The sequence below is a fragment of the Puma concolor genome, chromosome E4, assembly GCF_028749965.1.
Source record: "Puma concolor isolate L17-30 chromosome E4, mPumCon1.1.hap2, whole genome shotgun sequence".
In the NCBI taxonomy this organism is placed as follows: Eukaryota; Metazoa; Chordata; class Mammalia; order Carnivora; family Felidae; genus Puma; species Puma concolor.
The window spans coordinates 44,816,370-44,836,850 of record NC_141683.1 but is presented as its reverse complement, the minus strand read 5'-3'; the positions used below and the strand labels follow the sequence as shown (position 1 = coordinate 44,836,850).

The 20,481-nt window shown below is 40.8% G+C and overlaps 1 protein-coding gene across 1 annotated transcript in view; it reads right to left on the bottom strand.

The window, feature by feature from the left end:
• DHX9 (DExH-box helicase 9) overlaps positions 1 to 14,111 on the bottom strand; it is a 51,492-nt gene extending 37,381 nt beyond the window's left edge. Inside the window, exons 1-3 of the mRNA XM_025920939.2 lie at positions 13,974 to 14,111; positions 11,264 to 11,396; positions 9,629 to 9,769 (exon numbers count right to left, since the gene is read on the bottom strand). Coding sequence (XP_025776724.1) covers positions 9,629 to 9,769; positions 11,264 to 11,374 — 252 coding nt within the window. The 5' untranslated portion in view covers positions 11,375 to 11,396; positions 13,974 to 14,111. The remainder of the gene's footprint in view (positions 1 to 9,628; positions 9,770 to 11,263; positions 11,397 to 13,973) is intronic.
• Between the last annotated feature and the right edge of the window lie 6,370 nt (positions 14,112 to 20,481).

Sequence of the window (20,481 nt, the reverse complement as noted above, 5' to 3'; positions counted from 1 at the left end):
AGAAAAGAAGACAGGTACATATACAAAAGAAAACCCATGAGGCTATTAGTGGATTTTCCAGCAGAATTTTTGGCAGTTTGAAGGGACTGGCATGATATATTCAAAGTGCTGAAAGGGAAAAAATTTACAGCCAAGAATATTCTACCAAGGAAGTCTATCATTTGGAACAGAAGGACAGATAAAGAGCTCCTCAGACAAATAAAAACTAAAGGAGTTCAAGATGACTAAGCCAACCCTACAAGAAATATCAAAGAGAACTGTTAAGATTGGAAAGGAAAAGACCGTTAAGTATGAAAAGTAGGAAACACAGAACCAGTAAAAATAAGTATTTCTATAAAAAGTCAGTCAAGGGATTCACAAAATAAAAGGATGTAAAATAGGACACTATATACATAAAATGTGGGGGTTGGAGAAGCGTAAAGAATGGGTTTTTAACTTGTTTTTGTAGTTTTTCTTTCTCTCTTTCGTGGTCTGCTGGGTTACTTCTGTGATATACTTGGATTGTTTTCTCTTTATTCTTTGCACATCTGTTAGTAGTTTTAATTTGTGGTTGCCATTAGGTTGTATATGATACCTTCCACATATATCAGTCTGTATTAAGTTGATGGGTTGCTGCTTGGGATTCTCTCTCTCCCTCTCTCTCTCTCCCCCCACCTCAAAAAAATAAACTAACTGAACAAAAAACTTCTGGGGGTGCCTCCATGGCTCAGTCAGTCAAGAAATCTGACTTCACCTCAGGTCATGATCTCACGGCTTGTGAGTTTTGACCCCTGCATTGGGCTTGGCACTGACAGTGCAGAGCCTGCCTGGGATCTCTCCCTCTCTCTCGGCCCCTCCCCACCTTGCGGGCATACACTCTCTCAATATAAATAAATAAACTTAAAAAAAACAAAAACGAAAACAACTTTTAACAAATTAAAAATTAAGTAAATAAATAAAAACAAAAAGCTTCTGCACAGCAAAGGAAACAAACTACAAGACAACCAAGGGAATGCGAGAAGATATTTGCAAATGACATACCCAATAAAGGTTAGTATCCAAAATATATAAAGAACTGCTACAACTCAACACCCAAAAAATAAATAACCCAATTAAAAAATGGGTAGAAGACATGAACACACATTTCTCTAAAGACATCCAGAGGGCCAACAGACATATGAAAAGATGCTCAATGTCACTCATCATCAAGGAAATACAAATCAAAACCATAAGATATCACCTTGGACCTATCAGAATGGCTAAAATCAAAAACACAAGAAACAACAAGTGTTGTTGAGGATGTGGAGAAAAAGGAACCCTCCTGCACTTGTGTTTGTAGGAATGCAAACTGGTGTAGCCACTGTGGAAGACCTGTACGGAGGTTCCTCAAAAAATTAAAAATATCAACTAGTGATCCAGTAATTGTACAAGGTATTTACCCAAAGAATTCAAAAACACTAATTTGAGAGAATATATGCACCCTTCTGTTTACCACAGGATTATTTACAATAGCCAAATTATGGTAGCAGCCCAAATGTGCATTAGGATTCTCTCTCCCCCACCCACACCCCTCTCCCCTGCTCGTGCTTTCTCTAAACAAAAAAACAAAAAAACAAACCCTGACAGATCTCACATTCCAAGACCCACAAGATGGTAGCAATCTGTAAAATGCCTCTTAAAGGGCTTGTGTGCTTGGACTCACCTGCCCCAAGGCTCAACTCAGAAGTAGCCAATTGCACTGAGTTAAAGTGAAAGGACGCAAGGCACTTGGCTTATATTAAAACCTTGGCCCGAGGGGCAGGTATCTAATTTAACACACACATCTAGAAATCTGTACCCAGGAATGGAGACCAGTAGGTGCTGTCTTTGCATGCTTCAAAGCACCAGTACCTCCCAGAAAAGAACCTTTACACGTGCCTGGTGCCTTAATTTTTGTTGCTGCTGCACAGGGGATGCCTCTTGATCACCTGGCTCTGGAGGCCAGGGAAGCTTGTGTTCCTGGTCACATACGACTGTAATAATGAGCATTACCCAGAAAGGAGCTCAAAAACCTGTCTGTGGCCCCAAATTTCATGACTGCTGCCAGAGAACACCTCGACTTTGCCTGTCTCACTCAGGTGCCCTGTGCAGCTTATGCTCCTGGGTCTCACAAATCTGTAACCCATAGAAAAAGTTATAATTTTTTTTTGAGTAGAGTTGACACACAATGTTGTATTAGTTTCAGGTATACAACATGATGACTAGATAAGCTTGCTGGAGACAATTCTTGAACAGCTACTGCACCCATAGCACAAAAAGAGGCAACAGACCCAGGAGCTGAGTCTGTCTGTAAAGGAGGCCTACTAGCTAATCATGACTGTGGCCCAAGGAAGAGGCTTCTAATGAAAGAAGCATCTCTTTCATTAGAAATGAAAGGGGCTGACTGTAATCCTTTCCAGAGACTTCTGAGAGAAGGTGCTATCTTTATGTTCTTCTGTTGTGTTCCAGAGTAACAGTGTCTACTGAAGGGAAGCTTTACATTGAGCGCTTTTTGCAGCTAACACCCAGGGATGCCTTCTGATTGCCCTGTTCTGGTGACCAGAGGAGCTCTGCATTCTTGGGGTCCCCTAGGAGGGTGTCAATCAGAGCAGCGGTTCTGGGCAGGTTACAATCCTCAAGGCATTGTACAGACAGTGGACTGAGGCACACCCCAGTCTTTCTGTGAAGGTCACTTTGCTTGTCCTGAAGCTCTAGACAGAGGGGCAGGCTTCAGGTTGGGCACTCACTGGCTATGGAGCTGCTCTGAAGGAATGTATGCTATGGAAGCCATCTTCGTGCTCTCCCTCTCCTTGCTTCAGCTTGCTGGTATCTCCCAGAAAGGAGACTATACACTTGACTGAAGCCCCCAAATTTGCAAATGCAGCCCAGGGAACACCTCCAGATTATCTGGCCCTGATGGTCAGCAGGGCTTATGCTTTTTGGCACCTCAGAACTATACATATCTGCATTACTTTTAGAAGTGCTGCCCGAGGGTCTGGCTTCTAGTCTGCGAATCTAGGTGCTGAGATCCTACCCTCTGGACACTGAGAGGTCTCAGCATATCCTCAACTACTAGGAGCTATTAAAAATATAACAGGCTGCTTGGTCAAGCACAGAGGTTTGAGAAACAACCAAGAGCTGGGGCAGCAGGGCTGAATGAAAAAGTTCATCTCCTACACAAGGCCACTCCTTCAAGACTTGGGAGAAGTTGTTTCATCTATTGTATAGGAACCAACATAGTGAGGCAAAATGAAGAAACAGTAATACCTGTCAAAAGAACAAGATGAAACCGTAATGAAATGGAACTATGTAATTTACCTGATAAAGTCTTTAAAATAATGGTTATAAAGACACTCTTCAAACTAGGGAGAGGAATGAACACAAAACTTCAACTAAGAGATGGAAAATGAAAGTACGAATTAGGTAAGTCACGGAACTAAGAAATACAATAACTGAACTGAAAAATACAGGAGAGGTGTTTAACAGCAGACCAGATGAAAAAGAAGAAAGAATCAGTGAACTCAAAACCAAGGCAGTGGAATTCACCCAATGAGAGCAGCAAAAAGGAAAAAAAAAGTGAAAAATGTAAAGACAGCCTAAGGGACTTCAGGAAAACATGAAATGGACTAAGAGCTGTATCATTGGGCTTCAAGGAGAGAGAGAGAAAGGGGCAGAAATCTTATTTGAAAAAATAATGGTTGAAAATGTTCCTAACATGGAGAAAGACAAAGATATATTCAAAGTGCTGGGAAAAAAAAAAAAATTCCAACCAAAAATACACTACCTGCCAAAGTCATCATTCAGAATTAAAGGAGAGAGAAATTGTTTCCCAGGAAAACAAAAGCTTGAAGCGTTCATGACCACTAAACCGGCCTTACAAGAAATGTTAAAGGGACTTCTTTAAGCTGTAAAGAAAGGGCACTTATTGGTAACAAGAACAAATTATGAAAGAATAAATATCTTTTATACATAAAGCCAGTATGACGGTTAACGACAAAAGTAGTAAAAATAACTATGATTACAATTGGTTAAATGATACACAAAATAAAGAGATATAAAATGTTATCATCAAAAATATGAAATGTGCAGGGCGCCTGGGTGGCTCAGTCAGTTGAGATTCAACTTCAGCTCAGGTCATAATCTCACAGTTCGTGGGTTCGAGGCCCACAATGGGCTGTGCTGACAGCTCAGAGCCTGGAGCCTGCTTCAGATTCTGTCTCCCTCTCTCTCTGCCCCTTCCCGACTCACACTCTGTCCTGTCTCTCAAAAATGAATAAAGACAAAAAATTTTTTTTAAAAATCTAAAATGTGGTGAAGGGAGTAAAACTGTTGAGCTTTAGAACTTAAATTACTGACTTAAGACAGACTGTAGATATTTGTTACATGTAAGCATAAAAGTAATCAAAGCAAAAATGTGAAATAGATAAAGAGAAAGGAATAGGAGCATACCATTAAAGAAAATCTTCAAACCACAAAGAGTAAGAGAAGGAACAGATAGAAACTAGAGAAACAGCTAGAGGGGCGCCTGGGTGGCTCAGTCGGTTGAGCGGCCGACTTCGGCTCAGGTCATGATCTCGCAGTCCGTGAGTTTGAGCCCCGCGTCGGGCTCTGTGCTGACAGCTCAGAGCCCTGAGCCTGCTTCCGATTCTGTGTCTCCCTCTCTCTGACCCTCCCCCGTTCATGCTCTGTCTCTCTCTGTCTCAAAAATAAATAAACGTTAAAAAAATTAAAAAAAAAAAAAAAACAGCTAGAAAACAATTAACAGTATGGCAATAAACACACACCTATCCATAATTACTTTCAATGTAAATGGACTAAATTCTCCAATCAAAAAGGAGTGGCTGAATGGATAAAAGAGCACAAACCATTTATAGTTGTCTACAAGAGATACAATATTTTGTGTTATGTTATTTTTATTCAATTTTTGACTAGGCAAGGAACTTTATTTTTTGTCAGCTAGTTTGTCTCAGCGTGGCCTGTAATGGTCAAAGTGTTCACTGCCAAGGATGTCTAAACTTTAGGGTTGTTAAAATGAATGACTGTTCATTGGTTTGTGAACATATTCACTTCTTCAATAACAGAGATGTTGTTTACCCCTAACTTCTTTAAGGAGTACGGAAGTATTTTTATCATCTACTGGAGACGTTCTATGAATCACTTTCTTTCGATAAGCAGTTCCTTTCCCACTAATGTGCACTTGTGCTTGCAGTCTGGCGAGTTTCTCCTGGTTCATGACAGCTTCATTCATCTTGCTGGAGCAGAAATGGGACCACGGTGGGGGGACTAGGGTTGGTGCTCAGAGGGTCTCCAGGGAACAAGCTGAGATTAGGGGCACACACGGGGGAGAAGCAAGATGGCAGCTAGAGGGAGGTCAGAAGTGATCCAAGAGATACACTTTAGATGTAAGTACACACAGAATGAAAGTGAAGGGCAGAAAAAGATATCCCATGCACTGGAAACAAACATTTTCATTTGTCTGGGGTATCAAACTGACAAAATAGACTTTGAAACAGAGTGTAATAAGAGACAAAGAAGGGTGTTACAAAATGATAAAAGGGTCAATCCAGCAAGAGGATGTAGCATTTATAAATATTTCGGCACCCAACGTAGGAGCACCAAAATATATAAAGCAAATATTAACAGATGTAAGACAAAAAGAGTTAATAGTACAATTATAGTAAGGAACTTTAATACCCCAGTTACATCAGTGGATAATCATCCAGACAGAAATCAGTAAGGAAACACTGGATTTAAATAAATGACTTGTTAGAACAGAAGGACTTAACAGAAATTTACAAAATATTTTTAAATAAAGGAAAAGAATCAAACATTTATCTCATTTCCCTGTCTAAATTCTAACAGTGTGATTACTGATGAGAAATTTCCTTTTATGTAAGTATTCCAGCTAAAAATCAAAGGAAATTGATAATGAAATAATAAATCTACACAGCAATAATCCACCCCTACTAATATCACAATTATGTACCTCCTCCTGATAGAAGTGTAGAATATTACTTTTGGAGTTTTCTTGTTCTTGCTCTTTCACTCTAATCAAGTCTCAGTCTAATCAAGTCTCTAGATCTAACTACCAATTATGGAAAACAGAGGGGCAGAGAAATGTTTTATGAGACTAAAGAATAAATGATGTGCTTTCTTCAACAAATTGCAAAGAAAAGTAAGAAAGAGGGTGAGAGAATTTACTGATTAAAAGAATTATCAATCACTTGCTGTATAAGGACATCATTAGGAGCATGATTTAAACAAACTGTAAAAAGTGGATTTATGAAACAATCAAGAAAATCTGAATATAACTGGATGTCTGAGGACATTAAGAAACAATTCTTAAAAATTTTTAGGTTTGGGGGTGCCTGGGTGTCTCAGTCAGTTAAGTGTCTGACTCTTGATTTTGATCAGATCATGATCCCAGGGTCCTGGGATCGGGCCTTGCACCAGGCTCCTCACAGAGCGTGGAGCCTGCTCAGGATTCTCTCTCCCCACTTCACCCTTCTACCCTAAACAGGTTTTTCTCTCCCGAAAATAGAAAATAAATAAAAAAATAAACAAATATTTTAAGGTACAATGATGGAATTATTATGTTTTTAAGAGGATTATCTTTTAGAGATACAAAGTGAAATAGTAACAGATAAATTATAGGATGTCTGGAATTTGCTTTAAAATAATCTGAAAGTAGAGAAGCCCTTTTGAGAAATACTGCAATTGGATTTTGACAACGTGGATTTGTAACATTATTCTTACTTCTCTACACATTTGAAATTTCTCCCCCTCCTTCAAAATTTAAAAATATCCTTTGCATTTAGAAACAGGCCACTTTTGGCAAGAGCAATTTGTGCAATGAAAGGGCAAATGCTAGATGAAGTGACATGAACAGGATTTGGCAAGGATGAAGAGGTGAGATAAAGATGGTAGCTAGAAGTAGAAATTGGGCTTGTTGTATGACCTTTTTCCAAATTCACCCATTCATCATTCATTCATTCAATCAAAAAACTTCAAGTGCCTGCTGTACAGACCAGAACCATTCTAATGCTACAGACACAGCAATGAACTAAAAAGCAGATAAAAATCCTGCTCGTATGACCTTTTGTTCTCACATGAAGGTCTGGGGAAAATTAGGTTAGAAGAGAATTTTTTATACTATGTACAACTGACATTTTATGCTGGATAATTCTTTGTTGTAGGAGGCTATCTTGTGTATTGTAGGATGTTTGGTAGCATCCCTGGCCTCTATTTACTATATTTCAGTATTGCTGACACCCCCTTCCAGTTGCAACAACTAAAATGACTCCACACATTGCCAAATATCCCTAGGGGACAACATCGCCTTCAGCTGACAAACAATGGGTTGAAATTAGTTAAGTGCTATTGAGAAAAATGAAACAATGAAAGAGAATAAGAAACACAAAAGTCTTGAGGTAGAAAGGTGCTGGAAGATTGAGGAATGGCAAGAAAGCCAGTGTAGCTGGAAAAGAGGAAGTCAGGGAGAAAGTGGCAAATGCATAGACTAGACTGGCCTTCCTGCAGATAACGGAGACATCTAAGGGCGAAAAGAAACCCCACCCTCAAACCCCAAAGGCCCTAACAATTATATGCAGGTGTTAAAAAGTGAACAAAAGCTGGTAGATTCTGGAGGTGACTTGAAATGAGAAATCAAGGATAAGCAAAGGCTGTAATTCCTGTTTATTATGGCTTTTAGCCTGAGGAAGACCATGTGAAGCAGCTAAAACTCCCCAGTCTTTCTGGCCTGAAGAATCAGAGAATATGAGCCTGGGGAAACAAACACTGCTAGAAAGTGAGGAAGCAATCCTAAAAGGGAAAGAAGGAATTCTTTGTACAAACTCGCCCAAATCACTGGCTAAACCCTGAACAACACATGTGCAGGACAGACTCTAAGCTCCCTAGCAAAGATCAGAAAACTCAAGGGAGATAGATGTGAGCAGTTACCCAAAAGACAGGGTTTGTAGTTTGAGTTCCAACCAAACTGACAGCACAACAAATCAATAATATTTCAAAAAATATAACTTACAGTATCTACAACATAATTATCACAATGCCCACGATAAATCCAAAATTACCTGACATACAGAATGAAAAAGGTGAACCAATCTCAAGAGAAAATAAAATCAACAGAGCCCAACCAGGCCCAGATGTTAAAATTTGTAGTCAAGATTTAAAAATTTTTTTTTTTCGGGGCGCCTGGGTGGCGCAGTCTCTCTCTGTCCCAAAAATAAAAAAAAAAAAAAAACGTTGAAAAAAAAAATTAAAAAAAAAAAAAAAAAAAAAATTTTTTTTTTTCAACGTTTATTTAATTTTGGGACAGAGAGAGACAGAGCATGAACGGGGGAGGGGCAGAGAGAGAGGGAGACACAGAATCGGAAACAGGCTCCAGGCTCTGAGCCATCAGCCCAGAGCCCGACGCGGGGCTCGAACTCCCGGACCGCGAGATCGTGACCTGGCTGTCTAAATACCCCTTCTTTGCTTTTCAGTCACTCCCTCATCCCTCACTACCCTACTTTCTCTGTCCCTTTCCACTTACAGCTTCTCCATGGTGGGTAATCTCTTATCTTTTTAAAAATTAATGTAAAGGGGCGCCTGGGTGGCGCAGTCGGTTAAGCGTCCGACTTCAGCCAGGTCACGATCTCGCGGTCCGTGAGTTCGAACCCCGCGTCGGGCTCTGGGCTGATGGCTCAGAGCCTGGAGCCTGTTTCCGATTCTGTGTCTCCCTCTCTCTCTGCCCCTCCCCCGTTCATGCTCTGTCTCTCTCTGTCCCAAAAATAAATAAACGTTGAAAAAAAAAAAAAAAAAGAAAGTAAGTCTCCTAACTTCTGGGTCAAAACAATAAAAGGGAATAAAACATATATATTAACCTTCAGAAACAACGCAAAATATAAACACAGTGACAATAAATTGTTGAAATTGATATAGATATTATTCCTGCAATTTTTATAAAAACTGAGTATTTCATTTAAGTTACCTTAGGTATTTATCTTAAATCATGTAAGATTTAAGATCACATAGATTTAAAATTTAAGATCATATAAAAATTCGAATTTTCATTTTTTAATTAGATAAAGTTTATTTCTTAAAATCAGTACTAGACAGGAGTCTGTTGCATATTTACATAATATAATTTAAATTATCATGGTATCAAAATGATTATGAATGATTATGCCATTGCATGAAACAGGATTTTCTCTCTGCTGTAATAAGGAACTGCCACTGGGAGTAAACACTGCGTCTTAAAGTGTTACTGATTTTTATATTGTTTGAAATGTTATCTTTGGAAGTATACAAAGCACAACAGGCTCTGAAAATTAGTTTATGAATGAATGAAATATATAAAACCACAAATACAAAGATTAAAGGAATTTTTCAAACCCACAAGTCAGGTACATAATGAGAATGAAATCCTAATCTTAGTAAAGTGCTCTAAGAGAACAAGATTCTGAGGTTCGCTAAGGAACACGTTAATACATTTGAAAACAACATTGAAAAATCATCATCCCATGTCTCCATATGGCAAGTAATAAAAAATTCTGCAATTATCTAGTCGTACAATATATACAAGGCATGACCTTGTAACATACATTTCAAGTGCTGGGCCATGAGTACTTACCCCAACAGCTGGGACTTCTTCACTCTTTACTTCATTTATCCGAACCAAATAGTTAACAAAATCTCTGGCAGCATTGCTTTGTGCATCTTTTTTATTGGTGGAATTGCCCATGCCAGTGTAATTATAACCTTCCACCCGAACCTTTAATGGTCAGAAAAAAAAAAATGCATTAAAAGAGATTGACCTGGGTAATTCTGGGATTTAAAAAATTCATAATTCAATTATGAATTAAGGGATAACAGTTAAATGTTGAAGATATACTCTATACAAACACTGAAAATAACATCCAGGGAATTCATAGGCTGACTTATAAAAAAGCTTTGTGTTTTCCAGTGATAAACTAATCTAAAAACTATAATTTATGTGGCTCAGATATTCTCTTCTCATGTAACAGAATGTTCCACGTTAACAAGTTCTCCATTTGCATTTATTTTAACTGATTTGACTTGAAGCAATCAAGAATTGCTCTACTTTCTACAGAAATTAGTAAAACCACAAACAGCTGATATGACTTTTCTAACCTGCACTACTGGTACTGTGGAAGTTAAGGAAGACACATCTTCTCACTAGAATTTACCTATCAGATTGTTTTAAAAGTAGGGGCGCCTGGGTGGCTCAGTCGGTTAAGCGGCCGACTTCGGCTCAGGTCACGATCTCACACTCTGTGAGTTCGAGCCCCGCGTCGGGCTCTGTGCTGACCACTCAGAGCCTGGAGCCTGTTTCAGATTCTGTGTCTCCCTCTCTCTGACCCTCCCCCATTCATTCTCTGTCTCAAAAATAAATAAACGTTAAAAAAAAAAAAAAATTTTAAAAGTAATGCTCCCTTGAAAATGACTTACAATAAAACAGAATAGCAGGCAAGTGACAATAAAGAATGTGCAACACATTATCATTCCAAACAGAAAACAATGTTCTCTTAACAACAAAACAAGCAGGAAAAAAACCACATAATGGGGACACCTGGGTGGTTCAGTTGATTGAGCGTCTGACTTTTGATTTTGGTTCAGGTCATAAACCCAGGGTCATGGGATCAAGCTCTGCATCCAGCTTTGTGCGGAGTGTGGAAGCTGCTTAAGATTCCCGGGGGGGGGGGCGGGGAGCACCTGAGTGGCTCAGTTGGTCGGTTAAGCACCCGACTTTGGCTTCAGGTCATGATCTCACAGTTCGTGAGTTCGAGCCCCACATTGGGCTCTGGGCCAACAGCTCAGAGCCTGGAGCCCACTTCAGATTCTGTCTGCAGCTTGCACTGTCTCTCACATTGTCTCAAAAATAAATAAACATTAAAAAAAAAAAAAAAAAGATTCTCTCTCAGGATGCCTGGGTGGCTCAGTCAGTTAAGCGTCTGACTTCAGCTCAGATCATGTTCCCATGATTCCTGGGTTTGAGCCCCATGTCAGGCTCTGTGCTGACAGCTCAGAGCCCGGAGCCTGCTTTGGATTGTGTCTCCCTTTCTCTCTCCCCTTCCCCACCCGTCTCTGTCTCTGAAATAAACATTAAAAAAAAAAAAAAAAAAAAAAAAGAATCTCTCTCCCCCAACCTCCCTCTGTCCCTCTCCCTGGCTCACACGTGTGCTCTCTAAAATAAAAACAAAACAAAACAAAACTTCACGTAAATGTAAATTGTATTCTGCAGTACCTCACACATGAATTTTTGCCTGTTTTTGTTCCCCACTGCTCTAATTTCATAGGATGGGGTCATCTTCCTTTTGCCACACCAGGCATACAGAAAATTCTTAACATCACCCATGATTCAAGAGTCTTCTTCAGACCTAAGAAAACAGAAATTAAATTGCATTATTTGTAAGAGCAAACATTAGAAATAACCAATAACTGGAATTAACTCAAAATCTAGGTTAAATACAGGATATTCTAGCATGCTACTATTAAAACTGCATGACAAAACTTTTAATGACAAAAGTGGAAGGTCTATGACATGCTATGTGAAAAAGCAGGATACAAAACCACATGATTTGAACTATATAAAAGTATATATGCATAAATCAAGTCTGAAAAAGAAATATCCCTCAAAATGGTTATCTCTGGGTGACCACGAGTGATTTTGACCTTTTCCTAAAAAACATTTGATGAAAGGCCTATGTTTTACATTTTAACTCACTTAATCCTCAGTGACAGATAAAATTATATACTAAACACTTTCTACAGAGGAAGAAAACCAGGGACGGCATAGAAAGTTTAGGTAACTTTTCCAAGTCACCCACTGTGGAGGCATAAATTCAAACTCGAACTACTATATTAAGAAATGGTCATCAATCAGTTTGCGTATACATCAGTTTACTGTCATTCTGAAGTATGTCTCCTAGCAGACTATCCTCCAAGTTGTACACTATATATTACACCAAGAATTCAGTACTTGATCTGAAAACAGTAATCTATTAACTTAAACACCAAATTTCTTCTTTAGGCCTTGTTATTCATTAAAATTTGAGGACATTAAGTTTTGTTGAAGTGCAACATACCATACATGTTGGCACTCTCCCTAAGTCCAGTTTATAAAGACAGCAAAAGATACGGCGCCTGTGAGTCTAAAATCTGATTCTAAATTAAAAATAAGATACAGTACCTGAGACCAAATTTAGATCTAGAGAAAATATGCAAATAAAATTAGTTTGCTGCGAGAAAAAACCCTATTACTAGCATTACACCTCTGTCTTCTGTTAATGTTGTGTATTTTATTAGCACCTAAATCTAATGTCATAAAACTGGACCCTAGTATAAACTTGTTCATTCTGTAGCCACAAACGAACCCTGGGGAAATCCTATTGACTGAAAAGCTGTGGAAAGCTCATGAGGTCTATCTGTAAATTCCACCCCTGAATAATTAATTTAAAAAAACAAGCCCTCACGGTGAATGGGTAACATGAAATATGAAGGACTACACTATCAAATTCCTTCCTCCCCAGCAGTCTCATCTGACGCCATTATAGTCAGTATTAACTGTATTGTAATGATGCCCAAATATACACTCAAAATTTAGTCTTTTCTCTTATTTAAGCTCCAAAATCAAGTTCATCCAACAGTCGCACTAATGTGCATATGTTAACTTGACGTCCCAGTCAAATCAGAATTTAAGTTTCCTCCCCAAATCTGTTCCTCCTTCCCTAGGTCCAAGTGTTTTCATATCCCAAAATGGCACCGCTATCTACCAAGTTACTCCTATCACAACTTGGGGAGTCATACACTCCCTTAAGATCCTCCATAGGTATCCGTTGAGAGACCTCAGCATGCGCCAGGCAGTAACCTTAGAGGGTCATCTACAAGAACTATCTTCCTTAACCCTTAGAATAATTGTACAGATAAGACTATTATTATTATCTTCCTTTAGGGAAGAATAAACAGAGACAAAGAATACCTTGCCCCAGAGAAGACAAAGCCCCTAACCGGGAGACCCAGAATTCCAAGCCAGGTAGTCTGCCTCCTCATCTACTACGCAATTTCTGCCTCCAAAACATGTTTGCAATCCATTCGCTTCTCTCCGTCTCCGGCCATCACTACCGCACACCTGGAGTGCTGCAACAACGTCTTAGATCTCATAGCTCTAGATTCCTGCTTCCACTCTGGCCGCCCTAAAATCTATTCTTAATTCCTTCCCACCATACCCCAGTAACATGGCCTTCTTTGTTTCTTCCCAATCTCTGCTCTCAAGCGCTAATTCCTTCCACCTCTGCGATTCTTTTCCTCCCCATCTTTATAGCTGACGCATTCTCAACCTAAGGGCCGAGATATCAGCTCAAAAGTCTACCTCCTCCGAAACGCTTTCTCTTACCACCCTAATGAAAGTAGCTCCCTTGACACCACCTCCCATTTCCTCGAATCTTTTTACTGAAACCCGCAGACGCTTTTTTTCCCCGTTGCCTCCCACTACGACAGAAACCTTCTTGCGGGGGGAGGGGTAGGGACTGTGCCCCACGTGTTTATGGCTCTACCACCCAGCCCGCAGGACAGCGCCCGGTATTTGCTGCCACAATGAATGGAGGGCCCTAAGTGTGTGTGGCGGCATCATGGCGGGCTCACCACCTCGTGATTCCCTCCCCCCTTTCAATAGGCTGCAACAGCGCCACCGCCACGCGCAGACAGGAGGAGGAAGAAGGGTTTGAACGCTTCGGACACCGGGCTGGCAATCGCTGGGGGAAAGACGGGTCCACAAAGCGGACCCGGACAGCGCAGGCGTGGTGCGGCGAGCCGCGTGCAACCCGCAATCCGGGAACCCGGCGGGCGCCTCGCCCCTTCCCCCATCCCCCACAGCCGCCCGCGCTTCGCAACAAAGCCCGGCTGCAAGAGCGCGGGGCCCACGCCCCCAACGAGTGGCAAGGACGTCTCTTCCCTACCGCGTTCTCTTCCTGGTGCCAGAAAACACAGCCCTTTTAAGACCGTCCGCAACCGCGGCCTTCCTCAGAGAGACCCGGGACAAACACCGCAGCTCGCTCGGAGGCGGCGGCGAAATGGCTCCGACAGCGTCGCCAGTGGGGCGGGGCCAGTGCGCGTACGCGTGCGCAGGAAGCGAGCTTGGGACCAAGGGCGCCCGGGGGGAGGGGCGGGGCTGCAGCTCCCTCGCCCCGGGTAGCGTCCCGTCGCCAGGGAGATCTGATCTGCTGCTTTGGGCCTGCAGCGCTGGGCCTACTGCGCCCCAGCCACACTTCTTCCCGTACTGTGCTACCCACTTTTAAGGTTTTTGAGAGTTGGGGATCTGTAGAATTTTGACGTAGCAAAATGTTTCATAGTCTCTATCATAGGACCTTCAGTAGATGACAGATAAATGGTAGAAGATAGGTGGATATCTTCCTCGAATCTTAGGTGCTACCTTTATAATTAAATTAGATGGCATATATATGAAAGGGGTTTAGCTCAGTACCTGGGACATAGTATGTGTTCAGTAGCTGTGAAGGGAGGAAACTAGCCTGGCTAGTTGAGGCTACTCACTGCTGTGTGGGGCAAATCGTAAGCGCTCAGTAAAAACCAGCTTAATGAGTGGATAAAACCTGCAAGGTTGTTTTTGCTTAAATTGGATAACCTTTTGTCTTCAGAGTCTTTGGACTAATTTGTATTCTTAAATATTGTAGTAGTCGTTGCTACATTTTTGAACTCTAGTGCTTCCCATGAAGGCAACAATACAAAAAATATTTCGTTTGTCTTCAGAGTCTTTGGACTAATTTGTATTCTTAAATATTGTAGTAGTCATTGTTACCTTTTTGAACTCTAGTGTTTCCCGTGAAGGCAACAATAAAAAAAAAAATATTTCAAGTTGGGTTGTTCCAGAGACTCCAGACTAAACAATCGTATGGGCCCATCATATCTTATCCATCCTCACTTTTCACCTCTTTTACTGCTTTTTTTTCTTTTTTTTTTATGTTTATGTATTTTCTTTTTTTTTTTTAATTTTTTTTTCAACGTTTTATTTATTTTTGGGACAGAGAGAGACAGAGCATGAACGGGGGAGGGGCAGAGAGAGAGGGAGACACAGAATCGGAAACAGGCTCCAGGCTCTGAGCCATCAGCCCAGAGCCCGACGCGGGGCTCGAACTCACGGACCGCGAGATCGTGACCTGGCTGAAGTCGGACGCTTAACCGACTGCGCCACCCAGGCGCCCCATGTTTATGTATTTTCGAGAAAGAGAGAGAGAGCGTGCCAGCGGGGGAAGGACAGAGAGAGACAGGCACAGAATCCAAAGCAGGCCCCAGGCTCCAAGCTGTCAGTCAGCACAGAGTCCAATGCAGAGCTTGAACTCATGAACTGCAATGTCATGACTTGAGCCGAAGTCTGAGGCCTAACTGACTGAGCCACCCAGGCACCCTTCTTGCTTTTTTTCTTAATTCTTCTAGCTAATAGTGATCAATTCCTCTAAAACCCTGTTGCTCCTACAGTTAGAATAAGTTTAGCATTTATTTTTTCTTTTCTTCATGTGTTTGCTCTCTTCAGTTAAGAGTAAAATCATTCAGAGAAAGATCTTCATCTTTTATTTCTTTGTACCTTTCAGGGTGCTTAAAGCAGCGGGTGCCTGACAGTTATTTATGATAAAGGAAACTCAAGGAGCACACATGGATTGCAAATGTTTTTGTACTAGATAACGAATACAGCAAAAATGACAACATGTTAAGTATAAATAAAATTTTCAGAGGTGTATCTTTAGCTTCCAAGAATTATGAAGAATTTTGTTATTAAGTTGGTTCTTAATTTGTGCCTTGCTCTCCTCCTGAGACCTAGAGTCCCCAGTGGATTGGTGACCATAACTAGCATTACCTTTGTAGGTTGCTGTTGGCAACTATCACCCTCCAACATCTTAACATTTGTAAATGAAGCTTCGAAACCTGCTCCAGAAGTAGAGTGTGGTCAGATTTCAGTATAACAACTAGATGTTTCCAGTATAGGACTATCTAGAAGACTACAGAGGTTGGCAAAGCAGGATAGAGCAGTGTGAGTGGACCACTTAATATTTCACATTTACCTTTTTAAAGTTATTCTTATGTTTTTTTAAGTTTTTAAGTTATTTTCAAGTTTTTAAGTTATTACCTAGAAATAACTTAAAAAAAATTTTTTTTAACATTTATTTATTTTTGAGAGACAGATCATGAGCAGGGGAGGGGCAGAGAGAGAGTGAGACACAGAATCTGGAACCAGGCTCTGAGCTGTCAGCACTGAGCCTGACATGGGGCTTGAACTCACGAATCACAAGATCGTGACCTAGGCCGAAGTCAGATGCCTAACCAACCGAGCCACCCAGGCACCCCTAGAAATAACTTCTGAAAGAGTTGACTTGGTTCCTGAGTTTGGTAGAAGATAAAGATTATAAAGATATGTATTAAAGTCAATCTGAGGAGTGTATGGGGGGAAAAACCCCAGCAAAGTTTCTCATGTCATTTGTTATTTCTGCCAACCCAATGGACTGAGGCAAAGTTTCTTCCAGGGAGAATGAGACAGTTATTACCAACACCTATAGTTGAAATGGATGATGAGAAATGAGGGAGAATGTTTTGGTTCATCACTCTTCCTCTGTTCCTCAAATAAGCAGAAGGTTGGGGATGGGGGAATGGAAGAAGAACGCCAGGGACCAGAACTAGAATTTAAGCAGAGTTATGATGTCTTGAGGAAGTCAGTGTTGGTAAAGTTTGAACCCACTCATAACTTGTGAACACCAATGACACTTGTGACCTTCAACACTCCTGTACTACTACCATATACAATGTTGCATTCAGACAGGAAGTTTTTTTGTTTGTTTTGTTCTGTTAGAGACTTCCTGATAGATGGGGTAACTTGACTTGAGAGTCTTAGGAAGTGGCCTATAATGCTGAATAGGCTAGGGTCCTTGTATTCAGGGTCCTCCGAGAATTGTTTACACCCTTTTCACTTCTAAAACCAGAATAAATTATGTTAAAGTTGGTAGGTTTACATTAAGAACATATAAAAGGGTAAAAGAAGTGAAAGTGATGGATAGAAAGGCAAAACCCAAGGAGGAAGACAAGTTGGGTGCTCTCTGCATTCCAGGAGGGTATACAATCCAAGTTATCCTGTGGGCCAAATTCGTCTGCCACCCTCACAAGTGCATCCACAGAATCTGGATGTTAGTTTCAGGGAAAGATATAAAAAAATAATTCCTTTACGGGCACCTGGGTGGCTCAGTTGGTTGAGTGTCTGACTTTTGATCTCGGCTCAGGTCATGATCTCATGGTTTGTGGGGTCAAGCGCCATGTTAGGCTCTGCACTGCACAGAGACTGCTTAGGATTCATTCACTCTCTCCTTGTCTCTTTGCCTCTCCCCCTACTTGTGTATGCCCTCTCTCTCTCTCTCAAAATAAATGAAGTTAAAACAATTTTTTTTAATGTTTGTTTATTTTTGAGAGAGAGGCAAAGCATGAGTAGGGGAGGGACAGAGCGAGAGGGAGACACAGAAGCTGAAGCAGGCTCCAGGCTCTGAGCTGTCAGCACAGATTGCAATGCAGGGCTCGAACTCACGGACCAGGAGATCATGACCCGAGCAGAAGTTGGACACTTAACTAACTGAGCCATTCAGGCACCCCAATGAGTGAACTTAAAAAAGAAAAGGGGCGCCTGGGTGGCCCAGTCGGTTAAGCGGCCGACTTCGGCTCAGGTCATGATCTCGCGGTCCGTGAGTTCGAGCCCCGCGTCGGGCTCTGTGCTGACAGCTCGGAGCCTGGAGCCTGTTTCAGATTCTGTGTCTCCCTCTCTCTCTCTCTGACCCTCCCCCATTCATGCTCTGTCTCTCTCTGTCTCAAAAATAAATAAACGTTAAAAAAAAAAAAATAGGGGCGCCTGGGTGGCGCAGTCGGTTAAGCGTCCGACTTCAGCCAGGTCACGATCTCGCGGTCCGTGAGTTCGAGCCCCGCATCAGGCTCTGGGCTGATGGCTCGGAGCCTGGAGCCTGTTTCCCATTCTGTGTCTCCCTCTCTCTCTGCCCCTCCCCCGTTCATGCTCTGTCTCTCTCTGTCCCAAAAATAAACGTTGAAAAAAAAAAAATTAAAAAAAAAAAAAATAGTCCCTTTAAGGAAAAGTTCAAAAGTACGAACCACAGGAAAAAAACAAAAGGCATTGGTTATATTAAAATTAAGGATATTTGCTCAAAAAGGACACCGTGAATGAAGTTATTGCATAGTTGACAGAGTTGGGGAAGATATTCATGATGTTCAAGGTTGTCAAGAGATGTTTAAGGCTGTCAAGAGATGATTAACTATTCTGAACTATTCAGGAAACTCCTTCAAACCAACAAGAAAAATGTAGCAATCCTGACAGAAAAATGGGCAGGGGACAAGAAGCAATGTCAGAAAAGGAAAACCAAAAGGTCACTAAGCATATTCAAGATGTTCAAAAGTGTTAGTACCAGGAGAAATGCAATTAAAACAATAATCAGATATTACCACATGCCCATTAGATCAGCAAACATTAGAAAAGTGAATACTGTCAAATGTTAGTGATGATGTTGGGATATAAGGTTCACCATGCCCAGCTTGTAAAAAAGCAGACTGATACAGCCATTCTGGGGAGAAATCAGGTACTACTTACTCAAACAATCTGTATGGGTAAAATCAAACAAGTCTGCTCGTGTGTGTGTGTGTGTGTGTGTGTGTGTGTGTGCGCGCGCGTAAGTATGTGTGTGTGTATATGTGTGTGTATACACATATATATGTGTGTATATGTATGTATACGTGTATATACACACACATATGATAAGATATATATATCTATATAAGTTTTTACATAAGTTTTACATAGATTATATATATATCTATATATCTATAGGTTTATAGATATATAGATATATATATGAAAGTTTTACAGAAGTCCAAAAGAGAACATTTAAGATATGTTTATTACAGCATTATTCACGTTGGCAGGGAGTTAGAGGCAATTTGATGTTCTTCCCTAGACAGGTAAAATGCAGTGGATGTTAACCATGGAATCTAATGCAACGGTCAGAAGAAATGAATTGGATATACACAGAACTTAAGGGTGTAGGGTTAGTGAAAAAAAAAAAAAGGAACAAAATAAGTTATCTATGTCAATTTAAAATGACACTAGGGGCACCTGGGTGGCTCAGGCAGTTGAGCATCTGTCTCTTGATCTCAGCTCAAGTCATGGTCTCACAGCTGGTGGATTCAAACCCTGTGTTGGGCTGACAGTACAGAGCCTGCTTGGGATTCTGTCTCTCCCTCTTTCTGCCCTCCTCCACCCTCAAAATAAATTTAAAAACTTCAAAAAAATGATACTAGATATTTTGCAAAAAAATGTTTTTAAAAGTTACGCATTAAACACAGTAGAATAGATGTCTATTGTATTGGGGGGGAATGTGGGTGAGGAATTATTTTAAAAGGAAAACATCTACCCTTCTAGACTCCCTTGGATAGATACGCAAGACTGTAAATGATACAGATGTCAAGGACAGATATAGGGTCTAATTCTTTTTTTTTTAATAGGGTGTAATTCTTACTTATATTAATTAAAATAAATGTTTATGGAGGGCTTAAAAAATTTTTTTTTACTAGGCACTGTTCTGGAGGAAATGGCCATAAATAAGACAGATGACATCCTTTTCTCATAGAGCTTGCATTTAGAGATGACTTCTGTGTAGTATGATAGAGTAGTTTTATCAGACCGACTCTCCTGCCAATAACAACTCCAAAATCTGAAGGGAAAAAAAAAATCCAAACAAGACTGCTGTTTGAAGCATTAGAAGTAAGGCAGCTAATATCTGAGGAGTTAAAATCCTGGGGAAGAGGGAAGAGCAGAGCTTTTGAATCACTTTGCACTTTGATGCATTTGCTGATTCCTAACTAACCTGCCTAGGGCAAGAGATCAAGAAGCCAAATAGAAAACAGAGGCTATGAGGCTGAAAAACTAGGTAGAGCTTTCTGGAGCCTAATGATACTAGAGAGACAAAACCTGGACCAAGGAAGAGAGGCCAGGCTTTCATCTGATACCCCCTGCAGAAGTACATTCTAGAAGGAAGGACAAACTCAGGGGAATGAGAACCAGCCTTGAATCATCGTACTTTCTCATTGGACCAAAGTGCTCTGTCCTCCTCTTCTGGCAGAATGACCTGTAACTTGTAAAATTTTTTATAGAATCTCCCAAATTCAATAAAGAAAAAAAAGTCTCCAGGCAAGCCAGGAGACAGGCCAAATGACTGAAAATCAAGAGGAAAAAAATAAGATGGGGTGCCTGGGTGGTTCAGTCGGTTAAGCATCCAACTCTTGGTTTCAGCTCAGGTCATGATCTCATGGTTCATGAGTTTGAGCCCCACATGGGGCTTGGGATTCTCTCTGCCGTCTCTCTCTGCTCCTCTCCTACTCACTCTCTGTTTCTCTCAGAATGGATGAGTGAATAGA